Here is a 25,140-nt window from a genome sequence, read left to right on the forward strand (position 1 = left end):
TTGAAAAAGTTGGCCAAGCGGCTGCCATGAGGGAATACCCGCAGAACAGAGGGGTCAATTTGTAAGAGGAAACTCTGGCACGAGAGTTGATATGAAATTAATTAAGTTATATGAGATATGTATCAAGCACGAGTGTGAGCTTAAAATTACAGACTTGCTTGTCAGACGGTTTATGTAAAGAGGCGCAAAAAGGACGCGAGGGGGGTGGGGGGTTAAGGGGCCAGGTTGTTTTGCCGGATTAACAACGCTAAGAGCGTCAAAGGCGCTGAGGAAAGCAGAATGGGGAAGCTGATGGAAAACTGAAAAAGAAATTTCATGCACTGTTTCTACGAAATACACGTGAGCCTTTTAGTGTATTTTCCGAAGGTAATACACTATTATCAATTTTTCCCCCTTGATATACTCTCAAGAGAGTCTGACTGGCTTGGGGGAAAAAATACACACTGGCGATTTGACTTTTGATCGACATCCAAATCTCGGCTTACCTAATACGCAATTCGGACTGCATTTTGCACCGAGGAACTACTATTTTTCGCTCATTCTAGAAACGATGTATGCAAGTGATTTTGTGCATCAACCACATACGTCATTTCTTTATCGGAAAATTTAGACCATTATGAACAAGTCAGTAAATGCGATGTATAAAGCGGGCGCAAAGAGCCCGTACCCGCACGGAAACCTCACATCCTCCTATTGAATTACGTAAGACTCGTCTGATATTCAGCGCGCCTTCAATACTCCGCGATACTCTACGCATTACCGCAAAGTTAGTTTAGTTGCTTAACCCAACCAAACCTAATTTAGTCTAGCTCTTGGTTGTACTCTGGACGTATTGAGCGGTAGGCTTATCATGTTCACCTAATAACGACTCGTCCCCTGAGAAATCCGGAGACTTTACGCATAACAGTTAAAGTGATTTCATTTTTTTGGGAAATGTTCGTATCTTGGAGAATTTTTTTTTTTTTTTTTTTAAATATTTTAGTGGCCATAAACAAATTCGGCGCATGATTTATCGTGATACAGTCGAGTTTAGGTGAAAATAAGATAATAGATTGGTTTGAGTGCAATTTTTCGTCAAAATTTACAATCTTTTGAAAAACTGGCAACTTTACAGCCTCGGCGCAAGCGGAAACTGTTAAAATTTCGAAAAAAGAAAAAAAAGCACGGGCTAATTTATTTTACAAGTAGTACTTTCACAGCCCTACCCGTCAAGCGATTTCAAAAATAAGTGTTTTGCGCTCCACCATATTCTCGCGTAAGATCCTGTAAGGCAAGTTCAAACCACCTCCACTTTTGGGTGGCTTAAGTAATGATCAAACGATCCGCATCATGTTTCATCCGTTAGACGGATCGATAATCGATGAGATAGAATAAGACAAAAGCTTCAGGGAAATTCAAATCTTGGAGTGATATTCGTTTACAAATCAATCCGCTTGTTGTTACTTTATTACGTTTTTTTTCTCGGATTTCGTCCATTAACCTGTAGGTCTCAGGTTTTTCGGTCGAAATTTATTAATTTTTAATTTATTTTTGGACTAAAAATGACTCCGTTTTGAGTCGGAACGTCTCAGGTTTTTAGTGTTGTATTCTTAGCCTTGTTTCTCTTCTTTGTTTTCTTCACGTTGTCACCTAATCGAGCAGGTAAAATATTTAAGTGCCAACACAAAGAAGAAAGAATTAAAAATCTAAGTGTTTAAGAGCAGTTGGTGCGATATGTTCAATATTTTGTCCGCGGAGCCTGTCTAACTGCGATATATTGATTCGTTCATAACAACAGCTAGCGCATCAAACAGGGGCCGACCGTTGCGTGGCAAGGAAATGGGCAACTTTTACGAGTTACCTGAGAACATTCTCGTTGGTGTACTCTGCCCTGCCGAGCAACAATCGCAGAACTCCCTGGGTATTCCTAAGCACATACGCTGTTCTTGCCGAGCATGGGAGTAATGGAGGACGAGTTCCGCGAACCGTCGATTCTCTTACATTGTATGCTCCGTCCCGACTTCGACCGTGCTATTACTGGAGTACTGAGACCAATTACCTCTCAGATTGAGAGACGGCTGTCGGCGCCTGCCCTCGTCGTCACTCGTCCGTCCTCCTCTTCTCCGCATCGATGGCCTTTCTTCTGGCGCTGGAGGAATCGGTCAAGAGCATAAATACTCTGATCAGCGGACTGATTATCGAGATTGATAGGCAAAGAGATAGACAAAGAGGACGAAGGAAAAATCGAGCAATCCTATTCATTGAAACGGGTGGTTCTAATAGCACTGAAAAAAAATTCTCTTGAGATGTTATTTTGACATAAAACGTAGTATCTTGTCGACAAAAGTTGTTGTTTTTTTTTTAAAAAAAAGAAGTTAAATCCGTGCAGATTTAACTTAAAATCAATTTTTTTTTAAAATAAAGGAACGTTGTTTTGGTATCATTTTCTCAATTGGACGTATTTCTATCAAACGGAACTAAGCGCCATCGGAGGAGGAAGGAAGAGGGGGGCTTGGATTGGCGGGTGTTGCGGAACGCGATGTTTGTTCCGTCCTATACTCGCAATGCTTTTCCATGGCGCTTAGTTCCGTTTAACAGAAGTATGTCCAATTTAAACTTAACGATAGCGAAACAAGGTTTCTTTAATCAAAAAACTGATTTTAAGTTAAACCTGCATGGATTTAACTCAAAAACCAATTTTTGTCGACGAGACACGACGGTTTAAGTCAAATTAATAACTCAAAAAAAATGTTTTTCAGTGGGACCAAGGGAGAAAATGATGGGATAGCCTTAGAGTTTCTCGTTGGTCCCCGAGATTTTGTCTATGACTTACTCCTTTGTCGATTGCAACCACCCGTTTCCATCAATAGGATTGCTCCATTATCCCTTTGTCCCCTTTGTCCATCGTTCTGTCTATGAAATTCAGTAATCATTCTGCTGGTTAGAATACCTTTTTTGATGGAGAGTATGGAGACCCTTGAGTACCAAACGGATGGCGGCGATTTTCGGTAATAGGGGATGTTACCAATATTAGATGGTTTTCATCCTCTGCACTTCTTACCAACTTAGATGTAGAACGGACGTAGATTAAAACAATTTGTGAAAGAAATGCTCAAATGTCGTTTCTAAACTTAGTAAATGCGCATACTTTATAATCTTAAAGTTCACGGGGATGCAAAAAAATAAAACGTCTTCCTTTGCCATTCCGAATCATCTGCATTCAAAGTCCTCCATTTTTATGGTTCCCAATGTGAGCTCTGTGAAGTCTAAGATGGCTAAGCCAATCAGGAGTGGATCCTCCAGTGGCCACACTCTTAGCGTAAAGGTACTCTGGATATGCATAAATGCTACTAACAAAGAAATTTCAGTAATAGCTCGCTTTGTCTACCAATCTCCATAATCAGCCCGCAGTACTATGAAGTGCCATGTAGTGAAGAGGACGAGGAGTAAAGTTTGATACAAGCGTTTGGTTCCATCGATTATTTCCCCGGTACCATTTTCGGTCGGACTAACGCTAAGATGAACCACTTTGACATCAAAGGAAGGACCACAGTTTTAAGTTTTGAAATGAAGACACTACGGAAGAGGCTATAAAATTGGCAACAGAGAAATCTCGCCGCGCTTAAAGCAAACCGCGACTAGATTTTTATTCCTTTAATGAACCATAATAACAGATCAAATGCTCATCTAAACACATTATAAATCCATGAAGTTAAGTAAATTGGTGTCGTAAAATAAAATAGGGTTTAACTGTGCCCCATAAAACGGAACTGGACAGTGAACGCCTCCCCGTCCTCCCCTGCTCCCGGATGGTCAGTGTAAACGTTGGCGTGGCGCATGATCTTGAAAGCAACTTTCTGGATGATACCTCAGTTTTTTCAACTTATGAATGAGGCTTCATTCATATCCTAACAATTTTAGCGAAGCGATTTCAGTCAGATTCTAGAATTATAATATTTGCTATGTAAAACAGTCCTGCTGAACATAACCTGGCCAATCATAATGTAGATACTTCCTCTTATGCTCTTTGTATATAAGTATGTAAACGTTTGCGTTCATTTTATGCCAGCAGAGAAGATGATATTGCATTTTAACCCAACAACGTTGAGCCGTGAATATGTGAGGTTTATTTTAACGGTTTAACGATACACGGAAAAAATTAAATTGCTGATCTAACAATTTCGTAGTTGAAAAAAGTTACTGCAGTGTTTCAATGCGGATTTTACAATGCAAAAATGGTAATTTAACCGTTCCCGCGGTTTTCAGTCACACTGAAACATTGCAGTCACTTGTTTTAACAATTGGATTGTTAAATCAGCAATCCATTTTTTCCCGTGTAACTCAATAAAAAATCTTGGTTATTGTCAACAACAAAATAGAAGCATTGTAAATTTGTTTCCATCAATAAAAGCTTTTCGGTTGAAAGTTTTTCTTGTTTGAAATAAGGTGTTTTTTATGAAATTCCAAAAAGTGTACATTTCTTGATGGGAAATTCAATTTTCTTAAAAATTAAAAATTGTCTCTCATCTGAAAAAATTTAAATGGAGCACACCTCCTCACCTTAAAATCTTTCTTTTATCGATTATATTTTTTGTAGGTGACAAAAAATGATACAAAACCATTTTTTTCAGTGACTAGCATACACCGTAAAGCACAAGACACTGACCGTATTATTGCTCATGCACGTAAAACGAGACCACCTTAGCGCAGTTAAGACTGCCTCCTTCAAGTTGCCACCGGTCAGATCCGTTCAAATAATTATTACGCGCAATAAAATAGGAAAGTTGGTCTGTTTGCATAGGGCCCATTGTCGGTGTACTCGGGCAATTTGAATAATGGAACAAGTGTTATTACCTCGACTGAGCTCCAGGTAGCCCTTGCCGCCAATTCTCCGTGCATCGTATACAGGTAAAGGTAGAAGAGCTATTTGGATATGAAAATGCGATCTAAAGATGAAAAAGAACAGGTTGAATAATATTGAAAAATTCAGCCGTTGATTCTAGAAATTCATATACCAAATGAAATATGCTTGAAGCAAAAAACACAAGCGCCAAAAACAAAGAATCTTTGGAGGATATATGCATGATTAGAAACACATTTCGAAATTTTGAGACGTGTGAACAGAGGATGAGATAAGAGAGCGACAACAAAAAATTCAAGAACAAAAAGTCAAAATTGAACTAGAATAACATTAACTCCACAATCTTCTGGTTACTACATAAAAAATAACCAGAAATTGCGTCAGATAAAATTATTCCAATTTATTCGATCATTCAATCTTTTCAATCCTTCATTTTGTTTATCCTTGATTTGACAAAACTGCGGAAATTTTAAAGACTTTTTAAAAATCAAATTTTTAATGGCTTTTGGGCTGAAGATTATTTTGCTGAAATTCTCTATCACAAATACTATGACATTTACATAAGATAATTGTCAATCTTTTATCTCCTTTAAAATGTTATCCTTAAACAATCTCTTATTTATGAACAAGAGCGTGATTTGTCTCTAATTTCCTAATAGTCCTATGTATGTCATCTCCATCAAACATCCAATTTCTCTTGAGGGGCCTTATCTTACGTTCACATTATTTAGTGCTTTCGTTGACCCACCCGTCTCAAGTCTAACTAAAATAGTAATCGCGGTTTTCCCGATCACAGTATCAACTTTCCAGTCAGAATTATGCCCGATCCACTAATCCGCCATAGGTCTTGCTTAAGTTTGAACCCTCCTTCCCCCCCTCATAAACTAAAAAAAAATCGGTAAAACTTAGTTGACTAAAGGTCTCCTGACAAACCTAGATTAGAATGGAAAATGAGGCTTACAGTAACAACTGCTCGTTTTGATATCCGATTTTTGAGCATTACTTGAAAGCGGCTGAAAAGGTTTGTTACAAACGCGAATTATGTGCAGACATATGTCTTTTTACAAGAAGTTTTATAAGAAGTCTTTTATGTGAATAAATACAGTGAAAAACTTTTGAAAAACTGAGATGCTGCGGGAGGGAGTTGAAATTTCCATAAAAATCAATAATCCTGCGTAATGGATGTTTCATGTAATTTTTCTTTAATAAGAACATATTCCAGTAAAATCATAGAAAATAAGTCGAGCGTCATTCTGCGCACAACACTGATACTTATCATCGTGAACTATTTGGTATTCTTTAACATATATTTTGTTTTTGCGTGTCGATTTGTAGCATAGCAAGGTATGGAGAAATGGTGCTGGGTCCACACCATTTCGCGAGGAAACAAAGCCAAGAGATTCCAAAAATTAAAATTAGAGTCAAAATCAATTTTTTGAACTCTAATGTGCATAGCTGTTCTTGTTCTGTTCTGATTGTAGCATAGCTGCTCTTTCATAAAAATACTAAAATACCCTAATAAATCTTGAGCGGCAACAGTGGATAGAGCTTTCCACATAAATACGGTGCCACCGTCGGCGTCCATTCTGCGGGCACAAGCCACCACTCCATCGCTGTTAAATCTAACCAAAAATCACGGATAATTCATAAATTATCATATAAGAATCTCCGATTTTCTCTTAGCGCTGCAACGCCGTATGAAATCACTGTATTGGTCAGTAATTAAACAAATGAACTTAGAGAAGATATAATTGTCTATCACGGGGTAAAAGGTAATGGAATTTTCTTGTCATGGCGTGAATACGTCATAAAAGCTGGCTATAAACCGGGCGGAAGGGACGTACTTGCTTTGTTGTTCGGACACTCGTCCAGCTACCGAGTGGTTAAAGGTCTCCATGAGTATGGAGTCGGAGAATGCTCTTGACTGACAATGAGTAAACACCCGAAGAGGAAGAATAATAAAAAATCCAGGCAAAAATGTTACTACCACAGTAGCACGTCTCACGAATAAAAAAAGAAGAAAGAAAGAAGGAGAGGGGAAAAAATAAAACCGATTAAATTCAACTAACTTTTGATCAATGTTTTCGTTCCAAAATTCAAAACCCTACTTTAATTTAAAATGTAAACCGTTAAACTTTATGCATCCAATCATAAATATTTTCTTTCGTTTTGACGAGTTCTCATTATTATGATGACTAGTAGGATTCACTGCTGATAATGTTTGTCTTTTTCAATTTGATTTTTGGTTCCTTGACACTCCATTTTTTTAAAGGGAGGTGGAACACTGTAAAAAAAATGGGTTCATGCTATAAAGACGTTTTTTCATCCGTGGTCAGAAAGAGCTCCCGCACTAAATGAGGTTACGCAAGTCAGTTTCTTCAATAGAATCGAGGCTTCCTTCAGTTTTTCAATTTCTAAATCTTCAAAGGTACGCTGCAAAAGCACCATGAATATACTAATTCAAAACTTTAGCTAATAATTGTGTCAGTATTTAACAAAGTATGGGAACAGAACCAAACACAGGAAATAAGTCATTCAATAATTTTTTCTAATTTCACCAATATCTTCAAATTTTTTTCAAAATTTCCTCTTAAGCAGTTTTTTTGTTAGGAAAACGGTTTTACAGATTTGGGCATTGGAAATATTAAAGGCGTGTCGTACACACCCACACAAAAAAGAATTCCGTCTAACTATTGAAAAATGAGCTGAAATTATTCCATCCATCAATCCACTTACTTCTTTTCGCTGAATTTCTACAGGGCTTATGTATGTTTAGTGATGAGTAAAACTACTATAGCGTGCTGTTAAGATTTCTTTTTAGAGACAATAATTAGTGCACATTCTGTGCTCAGCCTATTGACCCATATCGATATTTGCATCTAAAAAGATACGTTAACCTTGTCTCGAATACCAGCTTTGGCAAAGGCTTAATTCAATTTTCACGTTTTTCAATTGAATAAAACAAACAAATAAAATGTTTACTAGAACATGCATTATAAAAGATGGAAAACTTAAGTTTTTCTTTTCTTGGATGCATTTCGGGAAGATGCCATCTTCAGCAAGAAATTTTTTTTCACAAAACGAAAAACAGAGAACTAAGCACTGGATTTTAAATCCGAATTTTTTAATTGGATCATATAGCAAATCTGGTCAGACGCTTTAGCAAACATTTTAAATATAATATCCTCAGATCTCTTTTAAGTAAAGATTTTCTTTTAACAAACTTGCGATGGCATTTTTAGCACTTAAACACGTGAAATGTAAGGACTACTGAAGATCTAAGAGGCCCTTTCACCGTGAGCTTAAGCATTGTCCTCGTTATCCTAGCTTAAGAAATTTTCAAAATCTTTCTCATCTGACAATAGCTTCATTGCGACTTGATTTCAAAATGGTCTGGTTGCTACATGCAACGCGCGACGCGATGAGACATTTAACAGTGGCGTGGCGTGCTTTGTGATAAATCGATTGATCTGCCATTTACATCTATGGAAAAGGATCGATTATCAAGGTGTTCGCAATGAACACCTTGATAATCGATTCTTTACTACAGCTTCAAATGGAAAAATATCGATAATCGATCCTTCACGCCACGCCACTGAAATTTAAGTAACAACACCCTGATGCAACTATTCGTGCTCGACGGCTGTCCGTGTTGCATATACGAAAGATTGAAGGCTGATTGATCACCCTAGCAAAAAAGTTTTGTGGTTAGGGAACTTTATTCATTGTTCGGCATGTCTCTCATCACTTACAGTGATTGTATGGTCTGGTACTCTTTGATAGCATTACTGCACTTTGTAGCATGGGAAAAGGAGGTGTTTGCCTGTAGGACATTTTGTGAAAAGTTGATGCTACTTACGAAATAAATGTATCGATGGAAATCCTCACAATATTTTTGTATGAAATTTTTTGAAAATTTGAAAAAAAAAAAATTTTTTACTTTTGTGATCACAATATTGTACTCACTCCGATTCAGTCTATAATCTCTGTAGTTATCCGTTGCAAAGTATTATCTCCCCTCCCTCTTTTTCTCTCATATTTTTTCATAATTTTTTTGGTAATCTTCGATTTTCTTTTTTTTGTTGACGCCCCCTTTTCCGCCCTTCCGGCCCATTTTTCTTTACTTTTTTTCTTTTCGTGCGAGGTCGCACTTTCTTTCAGCCGGGGGATGTCACAGGTATCCAAATCCCTGCAACTTGTCTTTTTTTTAAACTTCTAAATTTTCCTTAATATTTCTCCAATTCATCTCAGATGGCTGGATTTGTTCATTTTCTCTATTTTTCAATCCAATCTCCCAGTCATCTCGTATAATGTCCCATTATTCTAATTACCAGACTTGCAACTGATAGCTCCACTGATTATAGCCAGCCAATGGCGTGTAGACTTGTTGTCTCACCACCTGTGACGTCAGCAAGTCTATAAAAGCTTGTGCTGCCCTAAAATCTTGGTCTGTCTCTTATCATCGAGGTCTGTCTCTCTACATCTACCTCTCCGGGTCACATCTCAACATCTCAGTAATCAGACCCATACATACACTGTGTGAATTGTAAAAATTGTGAATCATTCTAAGTTTTATTTTTGAATACATTTCGTTCGTGCATCAACATCAAAATCTTCAATTCTTTATTGCTCTCCCACAATCTTGCTCTCCCACAAACTTCAGCTATTTCTAAATTCACTTTAGTGCATCAAACTCAATTTCTGACATAGTGCCTTCAATCAAGCGCTAAGTCGAACTCTCATTTATGACATGGTGCCTCAATCTTCATTTACGACATGTTCATAGGATGAGACTTTATGTAATTTTTATCTAAAAAATTGCACCCCTGACTTATTCAGTGTTAAACTCGGAGCACTTCAGTCCTTCCTTTTTACTATGAGAGAAATTAAAACAAAAAGTAATGGAATTGCACATTAAATTTTATTTGACAGTTTGCAAAGATTCATTTCTAAAGATCTTGGGTATATCTGGCAATTTTTATTTACAGCACGCGTAAGTATCGATAAACTTTAAGTATAATTTGATTTTAACATGGCAAGATCCAATCTGTAAAAAAAAAGAAATAAAATAATAATCAACAAGAGTTCGACCCGAATAAGATATAGCGGGTCAGGCATGAATCTAATGAAATTCGTAAAACTACTATTTACAATAAACTACAAATTAAACAAACATAATATTGACATACATACAAGTGTGAATTTATGGTTCCGCTAACGAAAACAGGGGCAAGCGGGCCTATTTATTTACAGAAAGTTGTTGAGTCCTGCCGAATAATACATTTCGTAAGTTTGAGAGTCACGGAGAGGAGACGAGTAGTTGCAAATTACTACGCATTTACGATTCAAGATTAGCATCTACTAAAGAAAAGTTTGAAAGAATTTTCAATTTAAAGAAGTAACAATCAACAGTTAACGTATGATGTAGATTCTCTTCAAACAGTGATAAGTTATGGAACCTTCAGATACGTTCTTTTTTAAAACCGGAGTTACACTTTTTTAAACTGGGGACAAAGCTCAGGATAGCTCTATTAATAACGAAGTAATTCTAAACTCCAATCAAGAAAATGGCGATAACTTCATTTAAATCAACCGATAAAAAAGATCTTTAAAGCAGTCATGCAATAAAATATCGGGAGAAGTTCAGCCATGGTGGTGTAAAAAGTAAATAAATAACATCCTAACCGTCAAGCTGCTGAAGTGAATGTATGAAGCAAAAAAACAAATTGAAAGGCAAAATAACAATCGAGAACCATTACACACTGTAAGTCTGTATAAATGTCATGCCTCCATACATACACAAATAAATTCTGCAGGTTAGACGGTATACATTTTCCTTTCCCATACCAGATAATAACCGATGACTCAAAAGAATCCTCAACGAATTTTCCAAAAATATTCTTAGACAGAGCAATATCGACCCTCAGTGAAGTATCAAACCGTGTAGTTTAGTGACTTAAGGCTTGTGGTCAATCTTGGTTAAACCAAGTATTCGCGTCTCAACACGAAAATGAAACAATTTGATAATCAAGCTTTGATATTGTAAGACATTGATGATCGTACCTAAACGATAGAATTGCTCAAAATGTGAGAATTTTTTGAAGTTTTTCCGCCCTCTTGGTACCTTTCTAACTTTTTTAAAGGCATTTACAATGCACGGTATATTTTTTGAAAGACAATCATTGCAGTAGCTACGTCATTGTTTGTTAGATATCTAGAGGTTTCCAACCGAGTAAAACAATCTGTTTTGAATTTATTTTTTTTATCCACTTTTAGGAGTAGTATGAAAGTGACGTCCGAATAACACAGCCGACAAATCGGAATATGACGAGAGCACGACGTATTGAATAGACAAAAAATGTATTACCAGATGTTTTACAAGTAGAACTTTACTACTAACCTCACATTTTAATTAAAACTGCGGTGTTTTGGGTTTATTTTGCTCTGTTAAAATTGAAAAAAAATGACAGGGCGATGAAATTACACAGATGACAGGATTTGACACTAAACGTTCGCGAAAGCACTAAATCACAGCTCATTTCACGTGTTTAATTAAAATGAAGTAATGGAGAATATTTTCATTTCATTGTGTTTTCATCGTTTGAAATTAAAATGAGATCATTATACATATTTATCTTTCTATTTTCTGTTCCTGAGACAAAATTTTGAGCTTTTTAGTGGACACTTTTCTCCATGTAATTTCATACTTTCATCCGTGAGATTATAGGGGCATCCTGCTATTCTTTCAAATGTGTCCAAAAAAAGGGGAAACTATCATACTTTTGCTGCATCACTAACTTTTTTCAAGTTTTCATAAAAAAGCGTGTTTCGGTTAGTAGAGCAACGATGATTGTAATATGTATGGAATTCCATTAACTATGTGGTAGCTTGAAAATACTAATAACATTTCGCCTTGACGTTTGACGTCGGTTCTTTCGGAAATATTTTACAGTAATTCTAACATTTGTATCTCAAGTGACATGACATGACAAAATTGGCTTTGGCGTATGTTTCTTGAAAAAATTAATGACAAAAATGAATAAGTTAAACAATATTCGAGATCTAGTTTTTGATCAACAAATCAAAATGCATTTATAGATTCGGCTGTCGAGAAATTTATACAGAGATAATATCTCATCGAATGTTCCATAGTAGTAAATCACCATCTCATAACTACTGCAGTTCTCCTACATCAAAATAATTCGAGAATGGTGCTAAGCAGAGGGCTGATTATCGAAATTGATAGACAAAGCTATAGACAAAGAAGACATATGGAACATGGAGCGATCCTATGGGTTGAAACGTTAGGTCGTTAAAGACTATATGGGAAAATGATGGACTAACTTTAGGGTCTCGTTAGTTTGTCTATAACTTACCTCCTTTGTCCATTACAATCACCCCCTTCCGACCAATGGCGTGGCATGCTTTGCGATGGATTGATTGATCTGCCATTTAAACCTATGAAAAAGGATCGATGAAACACCTTAATAATCGATTCTTTACCACAGCTTAAAATGGGGAAATATCAATAATCGATCATTCACACCGCGCCATTGCGCCTCCACCAAAAGGATCGCTTTATTTTCAGTTTGTCTTCTTTATCCATCGCTTTGTCTATCAATTTAAATAATCAGCCCGCAGGAGGGCAGGAACGGCGGATAACCCATTCGCTTCCAATGCATTGATGTTAATCCGGGAGTGACGAACAGTTCTGCGGCTTGTGTTTTGGCACTCGAGGCCGCTCAATACATGGAGGGAGCGGAGCGCACATCTAATCCACCTGGCGTGCAGAGTCTGTCAGGACACGCTCGTCAGCAGCGATTGGTTCGGCGGGTTGCATCAGGCGTGTCTGCAGGCGCAGTTTTCCCACCCCTCGGCGAGGCGAGGCGAGGCGAGGCGCGTTGGGTTTCCCTCCCCTTAGCAAATGGGTGACGCGATGGGGGGCTGCGTGATGGGGTAGTGCGCGGGGGGCGGGGGAGGGGCCTGCGCGTGGTCCCCCGGCGATAGGTTGAGGTTAGGCGGTGCCCACGGCTGCAATCCCTGCAAAGCTCCGATCGACGTCGTGTCACCGGAGGGTGGGTGGGGGTGCGCCAGGCCGCGTCCCTCCGAGGGACTCGTGTAGATCCCTTTGCTCATTGCCTCCGCTTGCAAGGACATCATGAGACGGTTGGCTGCCTGCCTCTCGGCCTCCCGCTCTTCTGCTGTTTGCCGCCTGAAACATATCGACAACGACTCGTCAATACAATGAAGAGAAACAGATTACCAGAGAGAAAAAAAGGCAGTGTTTGAATTTTGAGGATTGTTTACATTGTGACGTAGGTCGGTATAATATGGCGTCAATATTCCAGTGAATCCGAAAATCGAAGTATGAGAAACAGACCATAACATCCGTTTTTTCTTTTTTTTTTTTTTTTTGCTTACATCAACTCAAAATGTAATTTAAAACACACGATGATTTTTTTCAATAATCGACACCATTTCCAAGAAAATCGATGATAAAAACCGCCCGGACCGACCTACGTCATCGAAAAAATCCAAGATGTCCGAAATGCAAACACCTCTACTTTTTTCTCTATGACAGATTACAGACTCTGATGAGTTACGTTACAATTTATATAGACACCAATTGGACCCAATTTCACAATAACGCACCAAAGTGTATTTGGGAAAAATATGAGTAATTTAAGCAGCGCGGTCCATTTCCTCCATATAAACATTCAAGGTTGACAAAAAATATTTCAAACGTAAAAACAGTCGTTAAACTTTAACCTGAAAAATGAGTACCACGCGGCGTTTAAAAAAAGGTAAGTTAGTGGTATTCTTTCAAGTTAAAGATAGTGTAATCAAGGCAGAATCGTGTTTTTTCCCTGCCGAAATGCCGAAAATCCAACACGCGTAAAAGTAAGAGGAAAATGATGAGTTTCACCATTTCTGCGCAGTAAATTCTCTGAGTATACAAATCGCACATTCTGCTTTCACCCCTCCTCCGAGTTATTGCTAAACGTGGGAATGAGCGATTATAAAAGAAGTTGATAATTTCGATACCAAAATACTCTTCCGCGGCACGATATTTCAAAAATAGTCACTATATCCTACCATGAAGTTTGATCACAAATCTTCATTGGAATTAGAAATAGTTAGTTAGTTAGTTATTATAATTTAGAGACATTCAGCGACTCAGGCTATTAACGTCTTTACAGGTAATTTTGAAAATATATAGGAGTATAAACGAAAATTTAGATTTTTAAATTAAGAGAGGTGAGGAGTTTCAGAATTTTGGTGGCAATATTAGGTTCATCGCATGTAAGAGGGTTTGTATTTTTGTTGATTGTAGGGGAGTAGATCTGTGATTGGAGATGTCGGAGGGAAGAGCAGTCCATAAGTATGTGTTTGATGGTTAGAGGTGATGAATTGCAGAAGTGGCAGGTTGGTTGGTTTATAGCAACTCATCAATCGGAGCGTATACGACTCAAAGACATAAAGACGGAGCGCTCGTATCTAAAAGCACGGGGAAAAAGTGAAGCTAGGTTCGGCGCTGCGCGCTTGTGTGAGTGTGTAAATGAGCGCGGGAATCCATGGCGGCAAACGGAAATTTGATTTGAACTTGTCCGCTTGATTTTTGCACATTTCTTCTTCGAAACGTATTTTAAATTCCTAAAATGAATATACTAAGAAAGTTCGGTCTGCGTCCTAACATAATACACCTACTTTTGCTCGGTAACAGGCAGTAATCTCAGATAAAGTTAGTTTTTCTTCTGCTCATGGTGGTTCTGCAGGTTCAAACAGGCCGTTACAGTTCTAGATCAACGTTACTCCCAAATGAAATTAATCGGTCGACGACGGACGGAAACTAACCTAGAGTTAAAAAAATATGAGTTTGTACCTGAATTTGGGCAAAAATCAACCTAAAATACTTTGTTTCCGCAATTTTATTTAGTTCCCGCCCTACATTTGAATTTCAAACTTTTCCCGATTTCGCCGCCAATCCTCTAGCCAATCGTAGAGGTGGTTGAAAAGAAGCTTCATTTTTTGCTTTTAGCCCTCCGTCTTTATGTCTTTGATACGACTTCATCCACTTCCGAAAGCTACCAGCCACCCATACAAGACCTATTTATTATTACACGAATATCTGAAGATATAGTCTGTCTAAGTTTACAGACGAGGCGCTAAAAGCGTATGAATAAAATTCGAGACCCAGAAGAGGAAAAGAAACGACAAACCTCGATTGCTCTAGGAATAATTATTGACATTCCTCTCGGAAGGATTATCGAGACTGTTCCTGAGCCGGACTGGAAAAGCTTTGGAGACCGACAAACGACTTGACTAATGAAAGTAAGTTAGCGGAGTCACTCCGGCGTGTTGAGAAAGAACGCCGTATGAGTTTTCGGACGTTGCCAACTTTCCTTCCATATAAAACGTCAGGAAAATGGGTGAATAATTTTTCAAGTTCAGCGAGCATTGTTGTATTAAACAATGTCTAAAAGGTATAATAGTACTGAAAATATCAGTATGTAGCGTGTAGCTAAGTGCTGGAAATAATGTAAATTTTTTTTGAAAAAAATTACATTTTATTGATAAAATGTGCTTGGGAAAGCTTCGGTCCAATCCTATCAATAAAATGTAAGTTTTTTCAAAAAAAATTTACACTATGTCTAGCACTTGGCTACACTCCACATACCGAATAATTTTTTCCGGATTTTCCAAAGAGTTACTTCGCAATCTGATTGAAAGCACGAGAAAATTACAAGAGAAAATATTCATAATTCGTCTGAAAAATTAATATTTTATCTAGGAAATTTGTCAACGCTCGAATGCTGATACGATGTTTTCCCTTAGCGCGGCAGGGCAGGAGTGTCGTCCGAAGTCTCCTACGCATAAGACCGGGTGTTTAATGCCCTGAGCTTTCCGTTTTGAGTAACATGTCATTTAACGAAGATAAATAGATAACGAGGTATGTTGAAACGGCGTTTAGCGGAGGATCCTAGAAGACGGTGGAGGGTGGGGCGGGGTGCGGGGGCTATGTCGTAGGAATGGAGGTAAATTGAGTGAAACTGTGTTTCGGGGATCTGGGAGCGATACGTCGAACACGATATTTAATAACTATCAAAACTATCGTGATCGTCGGTTTGGTTTGAGGTTAGTCACGGGTTCGGCTTCAAGCTCTGTTGTCTGATGTTCTAAAGCCGAATATCTACGTGTGTCTTTGCTTCATTTACGGAGGGTAGATATACAGGATAGAAATGTTAAGGTGCTCAATCCCCCAAGATTTGTGGTTCGAAAGAGAGCAGTGGAGGTTAGGAGTCGTAGAGCGGGAGGGAGTGCTGTAAAGCGACTTATATGTGTGTAGATATACAGATACAGGATAAATTTATCCCCGGAGGTGACTGATATTTGAGGACACTCAAATATCAGTCATCGTGACTGTGGATGACTATGCCACTCCAATACCCTGACCCTTCGAGGTTACAGGGTGCGGGAGGGACATAGTCACCCAGTAAGTAATCCGTCTGCACTGTTCGACTGGGTTGTGAAAAATCGGTTATCACTCGTAGTGTGCGCGACTGCCAGCGCTACCTATCAGTGTAGATTGCAACAACACAGTCCAACTCGGTGGAGGCATGGCCGTGCTCCGAAAGTCCGTGCTCTGCAGCGTCTGCCACAGTCTTTGATAAGACCTTCCGTTGGCTATCAGACGGCCGCTGAGCCTTGCGGGAATATAATTGATACTCAATGTGTCAATAGTACGAAGATAAGTTAAGGAGTACGGTCCAACTTCGGGGTGCACGACGGCAGTTGCCAGTTGCCTTGGCCCCTTGAGGGCGCCTCGCCGGCCAGCCCGGCCTTACTTACTTACTTACTTACTTACAGGATAAATTTAAAAAATTTGAAAAATTGTAAATTTTAAAGAGACAACTCGTGTTTGTCATGTTTTAGGAGACCCCTCTTAGGAATTTTTGAAAATTAAAATTCCCGAGAGAGGAAATTGGAGTAAAAAAAGGTGTTAGAAAACTGTCAGAAGACTTACAGGGATTTTCCATACTTAAAGTGTTTAGAGAAATTATAAAAGCTCTTAAAACATTTTATTTTTTTCACGACTTTTACTGACATTCGGAACTAAAAAAATACTTAAAAAGGGATTCCTTAAACATAATGTTTAACATGTTTTTAAGATGTTATTGAATCTTCTTGGGAGGAAAATTCATAACCAGCGTACAAAATCCAAGTTAAAAAAAAGTATCGAAGCATAAAAGTTCAAAGAAGAAGTTTCAACTTGCGAGTGAAAAATGATCGATCCTAGGTCTCCGGTAGATTTCCTCAATAAAAAACGGAGAAAAAAGTCCACGTTAATCCGTTCGAACAAACGAATCAGTTCCTACTTCATAGCGTAAGCAATCCGTATTGCAGCCGAAAGCACTATTATTCAAAAATTGTCCCGGCGACTTTGGAAAAGGAACACGAAATGATATACTCATCAACACTAATTAAGGGGCAAACGAACAATTAAACCTTTTAGCCGCAAAGGGACGGCAAGCCGCTGCCCAGAGCGGCCGAATAAGAATCGAGCGAGTTAAATATTTCGAGTTAATTAATTAGATAAGAATTGAAACGTTATTCTGTCGTAAAACGGAGACGGATTGGCCGAGCAAGCGAGAAAGTCAGCCAGGCGAGCGGGGGAGGGCGAGAGATGGGGGGGGGGGGGGGACGCGAGTTGTTTGATTATTTTTAATGGTGGTTTTTAGGAGCAGATGTTTAATGAAAGGGTCAGTAGATGGCGCCACGGTGCCACAGTGTTGGGGATTAGTTGTCGTTAGGAGGATAAAACAAAATACTACATGATATATCCATTAACGGCCTTATAATGAGTCCTTATTGAGCCGAGATAGAGCCGATCCAAGCTAGAAGTTCCAGGTTCCGCGGCCAGGTCACAGCGCTGTCGGACCGGGCAGAATTCGTCAAGCTTTCTCGTGTTTCGAGTTCACTGGAAGAGTTTTCTCTATTCGATCAACAGGAATTTCTGCATGTTAGATATGCGACGATAGGAATTTCTCGTCGAAACGACAGGAAATCTCCTTGTTTTTCGCTTCGTTACTAATATTTGGACACATCATTTTGCAATTAGAATCAACAGTTTTATGGTTCAATCGTAAAAACACCTATGTGAATGGTGAACTTCGAGTACAAATGTCTTTTCTTAACTGAGCCAGAAATTGTAGTTCCTAGTTGCAAAATGTAATCCATTTCATAAATGTCCGGTCGCTTTAGAGAGATTTCCAGTTGAGTCGTCGGGAATTTCTGTCACGGGATATTTGACCGGAACATTTTCTTAGTGTTTTGGGGGGGGGGAGGCTGAAAGGGAAAAAAACCGCCTCCATTCTAACAGATATGCACAGGTTGATATAGTGATATCGACACGCAGAATACATAGAAGTGACACCCTGAGGGCGTCTAATACGGTTTTCGGTTGTTAAATGGCTGAATGACATTATTTTGAGAAGTGAATATCGGTTTGTAATCGATCAATATACGTCTAACCAAATGGATTTCTTGCGCATATAGACAGAGGCCGCGATTTTGAATACATTGTGCAAATCAGGACTTCGGCTCCCTCCTTGGCCGCACAAATTCAATTGGAAAACATATTTCATCCATCTTTTTCTGTCGCGGCTCGGATGCAACAAGTGCGAATCTTCCTTTCGCCCTCTCTCGCTGGCGCAACCCTCCGAAAAAAAGGAAATGCTTTGCCTCTTTGAGCTTCTTGCTCCATTAGACCAAACGCTTCATGGCTTGTCGAACGAGAATGAGACAAGAATAAAATATTAAAGGAGACTGGAATTGATAGCGAAATTCGCCGAGATCTCTGAGCCTTGATGCTAAAATTTTCCTTCAGTTTTCCGAGCGGAAGCGAACAGAGATTACCTCCCGGTTTTTCGGCAACGGGAGGGAATGCGTAAGGTGATAAATATATTTCTTACAGGTCAGTTGTGCGTTTCATGACAAAACCTATTTTGATGGTTAGATCAAAGGTATGTAAGTTTCGTCGTTGTCTAGACAAAGGTTCGTAAATCCGTGCCGAGGTTGCAAAATTAACTTAAAAGCTTCAATTTTTTACGGGAATGACTGTACCATTACTGCAGAAACTTTTGCTGTTTTTTTTTCTGAGTAATTAGATGAAAATCAGTAAAATTTTCAGTTCGAAATGCCCAACACTTTCCGAGAAAAATACCATTTGCGAGTTGAATTTTAGCAACTTTGAAATATAGTGTCTCTCTTTCGTCTGGGAAACGGGTAAAGCTGCCGAAACCAAGTCGTCACCTTCCGGCCAAAGTATCACAAGCGTCATGCGAAGTTTGAAAATTTCCGCCGCCATTTTGTTTTTCTACAGAGAAATTGTTGGTTGAATCTGTTTGAAAATGTCACTGAATTTTATCGGCAGCACAAAAACAATTCAGTGGAATTTTCGGACAGCTTCGTTGAACAATTCCTTTGTAAAAAAATAAAATGGCGGCGGAAATTCTTAAGCGTCGCATGGCGCTTGTGATATGTTGGCCGAAAAGTGATGAAGTAATGAGTTCACTCGAGGAACTTTTTCCTCCGTTGGAAAACACATCTTACGCGGAGAAAAGTATGAAAATTTCCCAGATTATTTTATTTTTTTACAAAGGAATTGTTCAACGATGCTGTCCGAAAATTCCACTGAATTTTCTTTGTGCTGCCGATAAAATTCAGTGAAATTTTCAAACAGATTCAACCAACAATTTCTCTTTAAAAACATAAGATGGCGGCGGGAATTTTTAAACGTCGCATGGCGCTTGTGATACGTTGGCCGGAAAGTGACGAAGTAATGATTTCACTCGCGAAACTTTTTCCTCCGTTGGAAAACACATCTCAAGCGGAGAAAAGTATGAGGATTTCCCAGATTATTTTTCCAGACAGTCATAATTGACGCTTGTCTATAGCGGATAGAGGGAGAAAGCGTCGGCTGAAGACACTCTCCGATTATTTGTTTCCCATTAGACGAACAAGACGTGAAGTTGTCTAAAGCGGGAGCAGGGGCCGGGCCGCTGGGGCTGAGAGTCGGCGAGGGGAGGGGAGTTATGAAACTGATGTTAAGGACAGGCGGCGAAGTGTCTCCACATGATACTTGACATTTTAAAAGCATCTTTGAATAATTTAAACGGTAACTAACTCGCGAGTCAAGCGCTCGGAAACGTCGCGTCGCGGCGCTGTGCGGTGCGGTCCCGGGACCTGGTATTGCTTAAAAACGTGGTAAAATATTTACAGCCCCGAGGTCGTTCGCAAATTTCACTCCCGCCAGCCAGTGGCTCGGACTCAACTTTTTTGAAAAAGGGCTTCAGACGCACGGCACTTTGGGCGGAATAATCGCTCATTAATGACCGAAAATTTTGTTGATCGTCCGGACGAAGAACTTTAATATTATATGTGTATAAATTGAATCAAATGCAATTCGGATTGCATTTTGCAAAAAGGAGCCAAGAGCATTCCAATGTTTCTAGAATTGCGTAACATACATTCTTTGCAATAATTATACTGAAATAATGAAAAAATCAAATTTACCAAGGTAATTTTCGTCTTGGGTCATGGTTTATTGAGAGTAAAGATAAAACTTGTATAGATGATCAGTTTAGATTTGCAGGGTAAAGAAAGTTGCGCAACCTTAGTGACATTGGAACGCTCCTGGTTCCTTTTTGCAAAATGCAATCCGTTTAATCGTTTTTATTTTACGGTTAAGCACCGCCCTCATCCCAAGTTTACTCATTGTTATGTCTCTATGTAATGTTTTAATTGGATATGTCCTAAGTTCGAATCGCAGAGATGAAACATCTCGAGACTTTTGCGCGGGACGATAAGTTAGTAATAATCGAGTATTTAACTGAGATTAAAATAATAATAGAAAACGATTAACAATTAAAGAAATGATTTTAATCAAACCGCAACATAAACGATCGACTAAACAACAAAATATCGCTCAATTTGCTTTCATTTCTTCTTCCTCTCTTAGTTGGTCTTAGATATCTCTACAAGGGATGCAATCATACTTGGCACTGGGAAAAATACATATACTAACTTAACAATTTTCCCGACTTCGCAAGTGGAATTTTTCCACTTGAAAACGGGTCAGTGAAGCTTGGATAACGAAGTAAAGCTCATTTACTCTTTGAAGTAGTTATTGAATCTATTGACATCATCTTAAAAGTTCACGTTGAGTTCGAAAGGGTTGCGACCGATACGAATTACTCAAGAGAGCAACGATCGGGACACCTGGAGTGAAACTTGGTACACTCCGGTGTAATTATGACACTGAACATGCGATGTTATTTGGGGTAATTTACTCGAATCTCTAGCGTGCTCTCTTGACCAGTCGCATTCTTGGGATGTCCTCTGGTCGGAAATTGAACTTATTAATAAAAAAATGGAGTCTTGACTGTTTTAATCCGGACTGCTAAACTTGACTATCGCCTGACGTCGGCTATTAAGTTCGACTTGGGAGCAATTCCATCGAGTAATTACACCGTCTCTCCTATCGTGTATATACCTTTCGCCTAATGAAGTAGGAGGGATTTTGAACTGGAGGTGGGCCGAGTCGAAAAATGGAGCGACATGACTGTCGGCTCGTGTAATATAATGCACATCTTTTAAATTTACTCGATGAGGAAAATGACATTTTACTAGTCAGGTGGCAACCACGCAGGGTAACTGTTGAATATTTATCTTCGCAATTTACAATAGCTACTGATTGGAAACTCGTACAAATGGAGGGTTGGAGACGGTAATTAAACCCCGCTAACTTTTACTCCTAAAAATATCTAAACGCACGGCAATTTAAAATGTGGTTTCCTGATTTATATTCGGAGAACTTTTTTCTGCCACTCGAAAGACTTACAATTAATTACAGGAATTTTCAGGCTTAACAGAATTTCTTCGTTTTGCTTTATAAGAGACCATGCATAATTTACAATGTCCGCAAAGGAAATAGGAGCTAGTTAGAGAGGATAGGAAGTGCATTACGACGTTGCGACTTTTTAACGTAAAGTGATGGGAGTTCGTAACGCCAATTTTCCGGGCAGTCCAAATGAGAAGCTAAAATAAAGTAGCATACTATTGTCCTATTCAGTAGTTTTTCTTTAAACAGAGAAGTATGATTTTTCTCCAAAAAATTGAAAAAGCAAACAAGAAAGCTAAAGTCAATCTAGAGTCAATTTCAAAATATATATCGTTGTGCATAATGGAGTTTTCATGTTGGACTAACATTTTTTATGAGCACAGAAAAAAAAAGAATCGTCAATTCTCATAAGGGTTTCTAGGTTCTATTTACTTCTGTAGTCGTAGTTACGATGTTGTTAGTATTTTTTTGTGACAATTATTTCGGTCAAGGTAACGATGCTACTTTGACACTGGGACTGAAATAATCGTTAAATATAAAGTATCATAACCACGACTAGAAAAGTATGCGCAACTTAAAAAGCACTTCAAGCATTGTAAAATCGAGCAACTGATTTTCCCCCCGCAAGTTTATAATATTTAAAATGATCAAAATGAGAATTATAATATTTCATTCCAAATTTGCTTCACGACAAAATAATACACTTTTTCACCCTTAGGAGCTGTTTTTCCCCCTTTCTTTCGGCGTGTGATACTTACACATGTTCCGTTATCGCTGTAAGTGTGTAATAACGCGAGCAATGAAATGCCTCCAAAATCCTCTGAAGAAAATGGAATGTAAGGAGGAACCACGGAAACTACAAAGTTAGCTAACTCGGTGCGTACCGAACCTCAAAAAAGCCGCGCTTTCCCGGGCCATTAATTTCCATTAATTACCGCCTTTATACATAATTAATAACGTTTTTCAGCGGGCAAACCGGGCACGAAAACGTGCAAAGCGAGCAGCAAAATGGAAACCTGTTTCATAATAAACACCAGCCTAATTAGCAATAAAAATAGCTCAAACCTACATTTGTACGTATAAATTATGAGCGGGACATTAAATTTTGAATTTAATTAATTGTGAAAACACGAAGATGGCGGCGCGTAGAGCGAAATCGGGCGGGGAGATTAAAGGTGCCCATGGGGCGCCTTAAATGCTGGACGGTGTCTTTGTTCCGCTGAAATGCTTAGTGGCCGTTTATAAATGACCATTGGGCTTAAAAACGAGGCACACTGCCGGCCGCACAGTGAACCTGTCACCTCTCACCATAGGGCTAATAAAATCTATGATTTTCAATATTCAGCTCCGACACAAACATGCCAAATTTCTGACGCCAATGTAAGTGATTGTCAGCATATTGCATGAGTAAATTCTAGACATAGCCTTCGAAATTTTATTTGTTTCACCTGCGTGAGTCAGACTCCTCAGGTTAAGTTTAATATAATTACCCAGGATATCTCGCGGTGCATTTTTATTGGCGAATCCGCATTTTTTTGAAGGACCTTCATATTCGGGAGTATTCTCATATCAACCGAAATGAATTCATTGAGCCTTACAACGGTCAACTTTACGTGAAAATTATGGTCATATATTTGAGCCATTTTAATGGGAACTGCGCGTGTATAGTTATCACAATCTGGAATTCATCGTCTGAAATGAAATACCTGTGTAGTGTGATTAGAACCTGTTACAAGCAGAATTTTCCCAGATTTTTTCCAAAAGACCTGCCTTACATCCTCGGAAGATCATCGGTACCTTAGAATAGAAGCAAGACAAACAAAGCTTCGGCCCTATAGTCAGAACGGTAAAGGAAGAAGAAGAAGTAAAAGAGGGGGAAGAAAAGGAAGAATGAGGAGATAGAGAAGAAGGAGAAGAAGAAGAAGAAGGAGAAGAAGGAGAAGAAAGGAGAAGAAAGGAGAAGAAGGAGAAGGAGAAGAAGGAGAAGAATAAGAAGAGGAGGAAGCAGAAGAATGAGAAGAGGAAGGAGAAGAAGGAGAAGAAGGAGAAGAAGGAGAAGAAGGAGATGAAAGAGATGAAGGAGGAAAAGAAAGGAGATGAAGAAGAATGAGAAGAAGAGGAAGAAGAAGAGGAAGAAGAAGGAGATAAAGGAGAAGATGAAGAAGAATGAGAAGAAAAGGAGGGAGAAGAAGGGGATGAAGGTGAAGAAGGTGAGGAAGAAGAAGAAGAAGAAGAAGAGGGAGAAGAATGAGAAGAATGAGAAGAATGAGAAGAAGACATATAATAAAAGTTTCATCAAGAGATGACACTCTAGTGCATTACTGCTATTCCTGATCGATTATACAAACATTACATTCAATAAAACAACTCCTTTTCTTGCAGATCCAACACCTTAAATTTGAACAGTGGCTCAGAATTGTTATTCTCTCAAAATCACGTGACCTTTTGGTGATCCACATATTCCCGTCAGTGTCCACTGTGGGGAGGCAGCAGAGCTGGTCGGGTCGAGGCTCAGGCGGCGGACACCAAGCATGCCCATCAGCACTGGGCATGAGTAATTAAAACCTAACAAGTAGACCACTTAATACGACCAGCTCAACTCGTGCATATCCAGTTTATCAAATGAATTTTAAGTGCATTTAATAGCACCTTTAGAGCCCCCACCCCCTCCTTCGCCAGCTTTTCGCCACATCCCGCTAGCCCCCTCCCCTCTGCCGCCAACACTTAAACGACTAACACAATCGCTTGTTTACTTATCTTCGATTCCCCCGTTCTCTCCTTTCTTGGCCTGTGCGACGCTTAAGATGGGCTCGTGTGAGACGCTCTTTCATTTGCGTTCCCTCCTTCGCGTCACTTAACCCTTTAAGACTATTTAGGGAGGCCATGTAGCATTCAAGGGGGAAAAGTACGGTGGATATGACTTCAGTAAGGTATAGGCATAACAAATAGCCTAAATACCTTACTGTAAGGTAGACTTTTGGGTACAGGTAAACTAAGTCCTAATAGCACTGTGCACGGGGGTCCTCGGATGACATCACCTACATTTTAGGTATATAGATAACAGATTTACCCTCGTAGGCAGGGCCGGATTGAAGGGGTGGCCACATGGGCCGCGGCCCATGGCGGCAAATCTATAGGGGGCGGCAAATTTTGCAATTTTTGTAAATGTAGCTATAAAAAAAAATCGGATTTACCAAAAAAAATTACTAACGAGAATAGGCGACAAAATCTCTCATTTCCTGAGAGTATAGTAATCTCTAATTCTGTCGTCTTTCAGTGATACAAGAGACAGCACCTTCAATTAGTCGAGTTAAGAGAGAAACCAAACACGCAATTTGGCCTGGAACTGGCGCGACTTAGAGAGAAATGATGACGAGGACTTCAGAAGAAAAGGAGA

The 25,140-nt window shown here is 39.0% G+C and overlaps 1 protein-coding gene across 1 annotated transcript in view; it reads right to left on the reverse strand.

Moving 5' to 3' along the window:
• Window positions 1–9,742: 9,742 nt before the first annotated feature.
• LOC109037911 (homeobox protein C15) overlaps window positions 9,743–25,140 on the reverse strand; it is a 76,593-nt gene continuing 61,195 nt past the window's right edge. The window contains exon 3 of the mRNA XM_019052770.2: window positions 9,743–13,052. Within this exon, the coding sequence (XP_018908315.1) occupies window positions 12,758–13,052 (295 nt within the window). The 3' untranslated portion in view covers window positions 9,743–12,757. The remainder of the gene's footprint in view (window positions 13,053–25,140) is intronic.

Source organism: Bemisia tabaci, chromosome 4 (genome assembly GCF_918797505.1).
Source record: "Bemisia tabaci chromosome 4, PGI_BMITA_v3".
NCBI lineage: Eukaryota > Metazoa > Arthropoda > Insecta > Hemiptera > Aleyrodidae > Bemisia > Bemisia tabaci.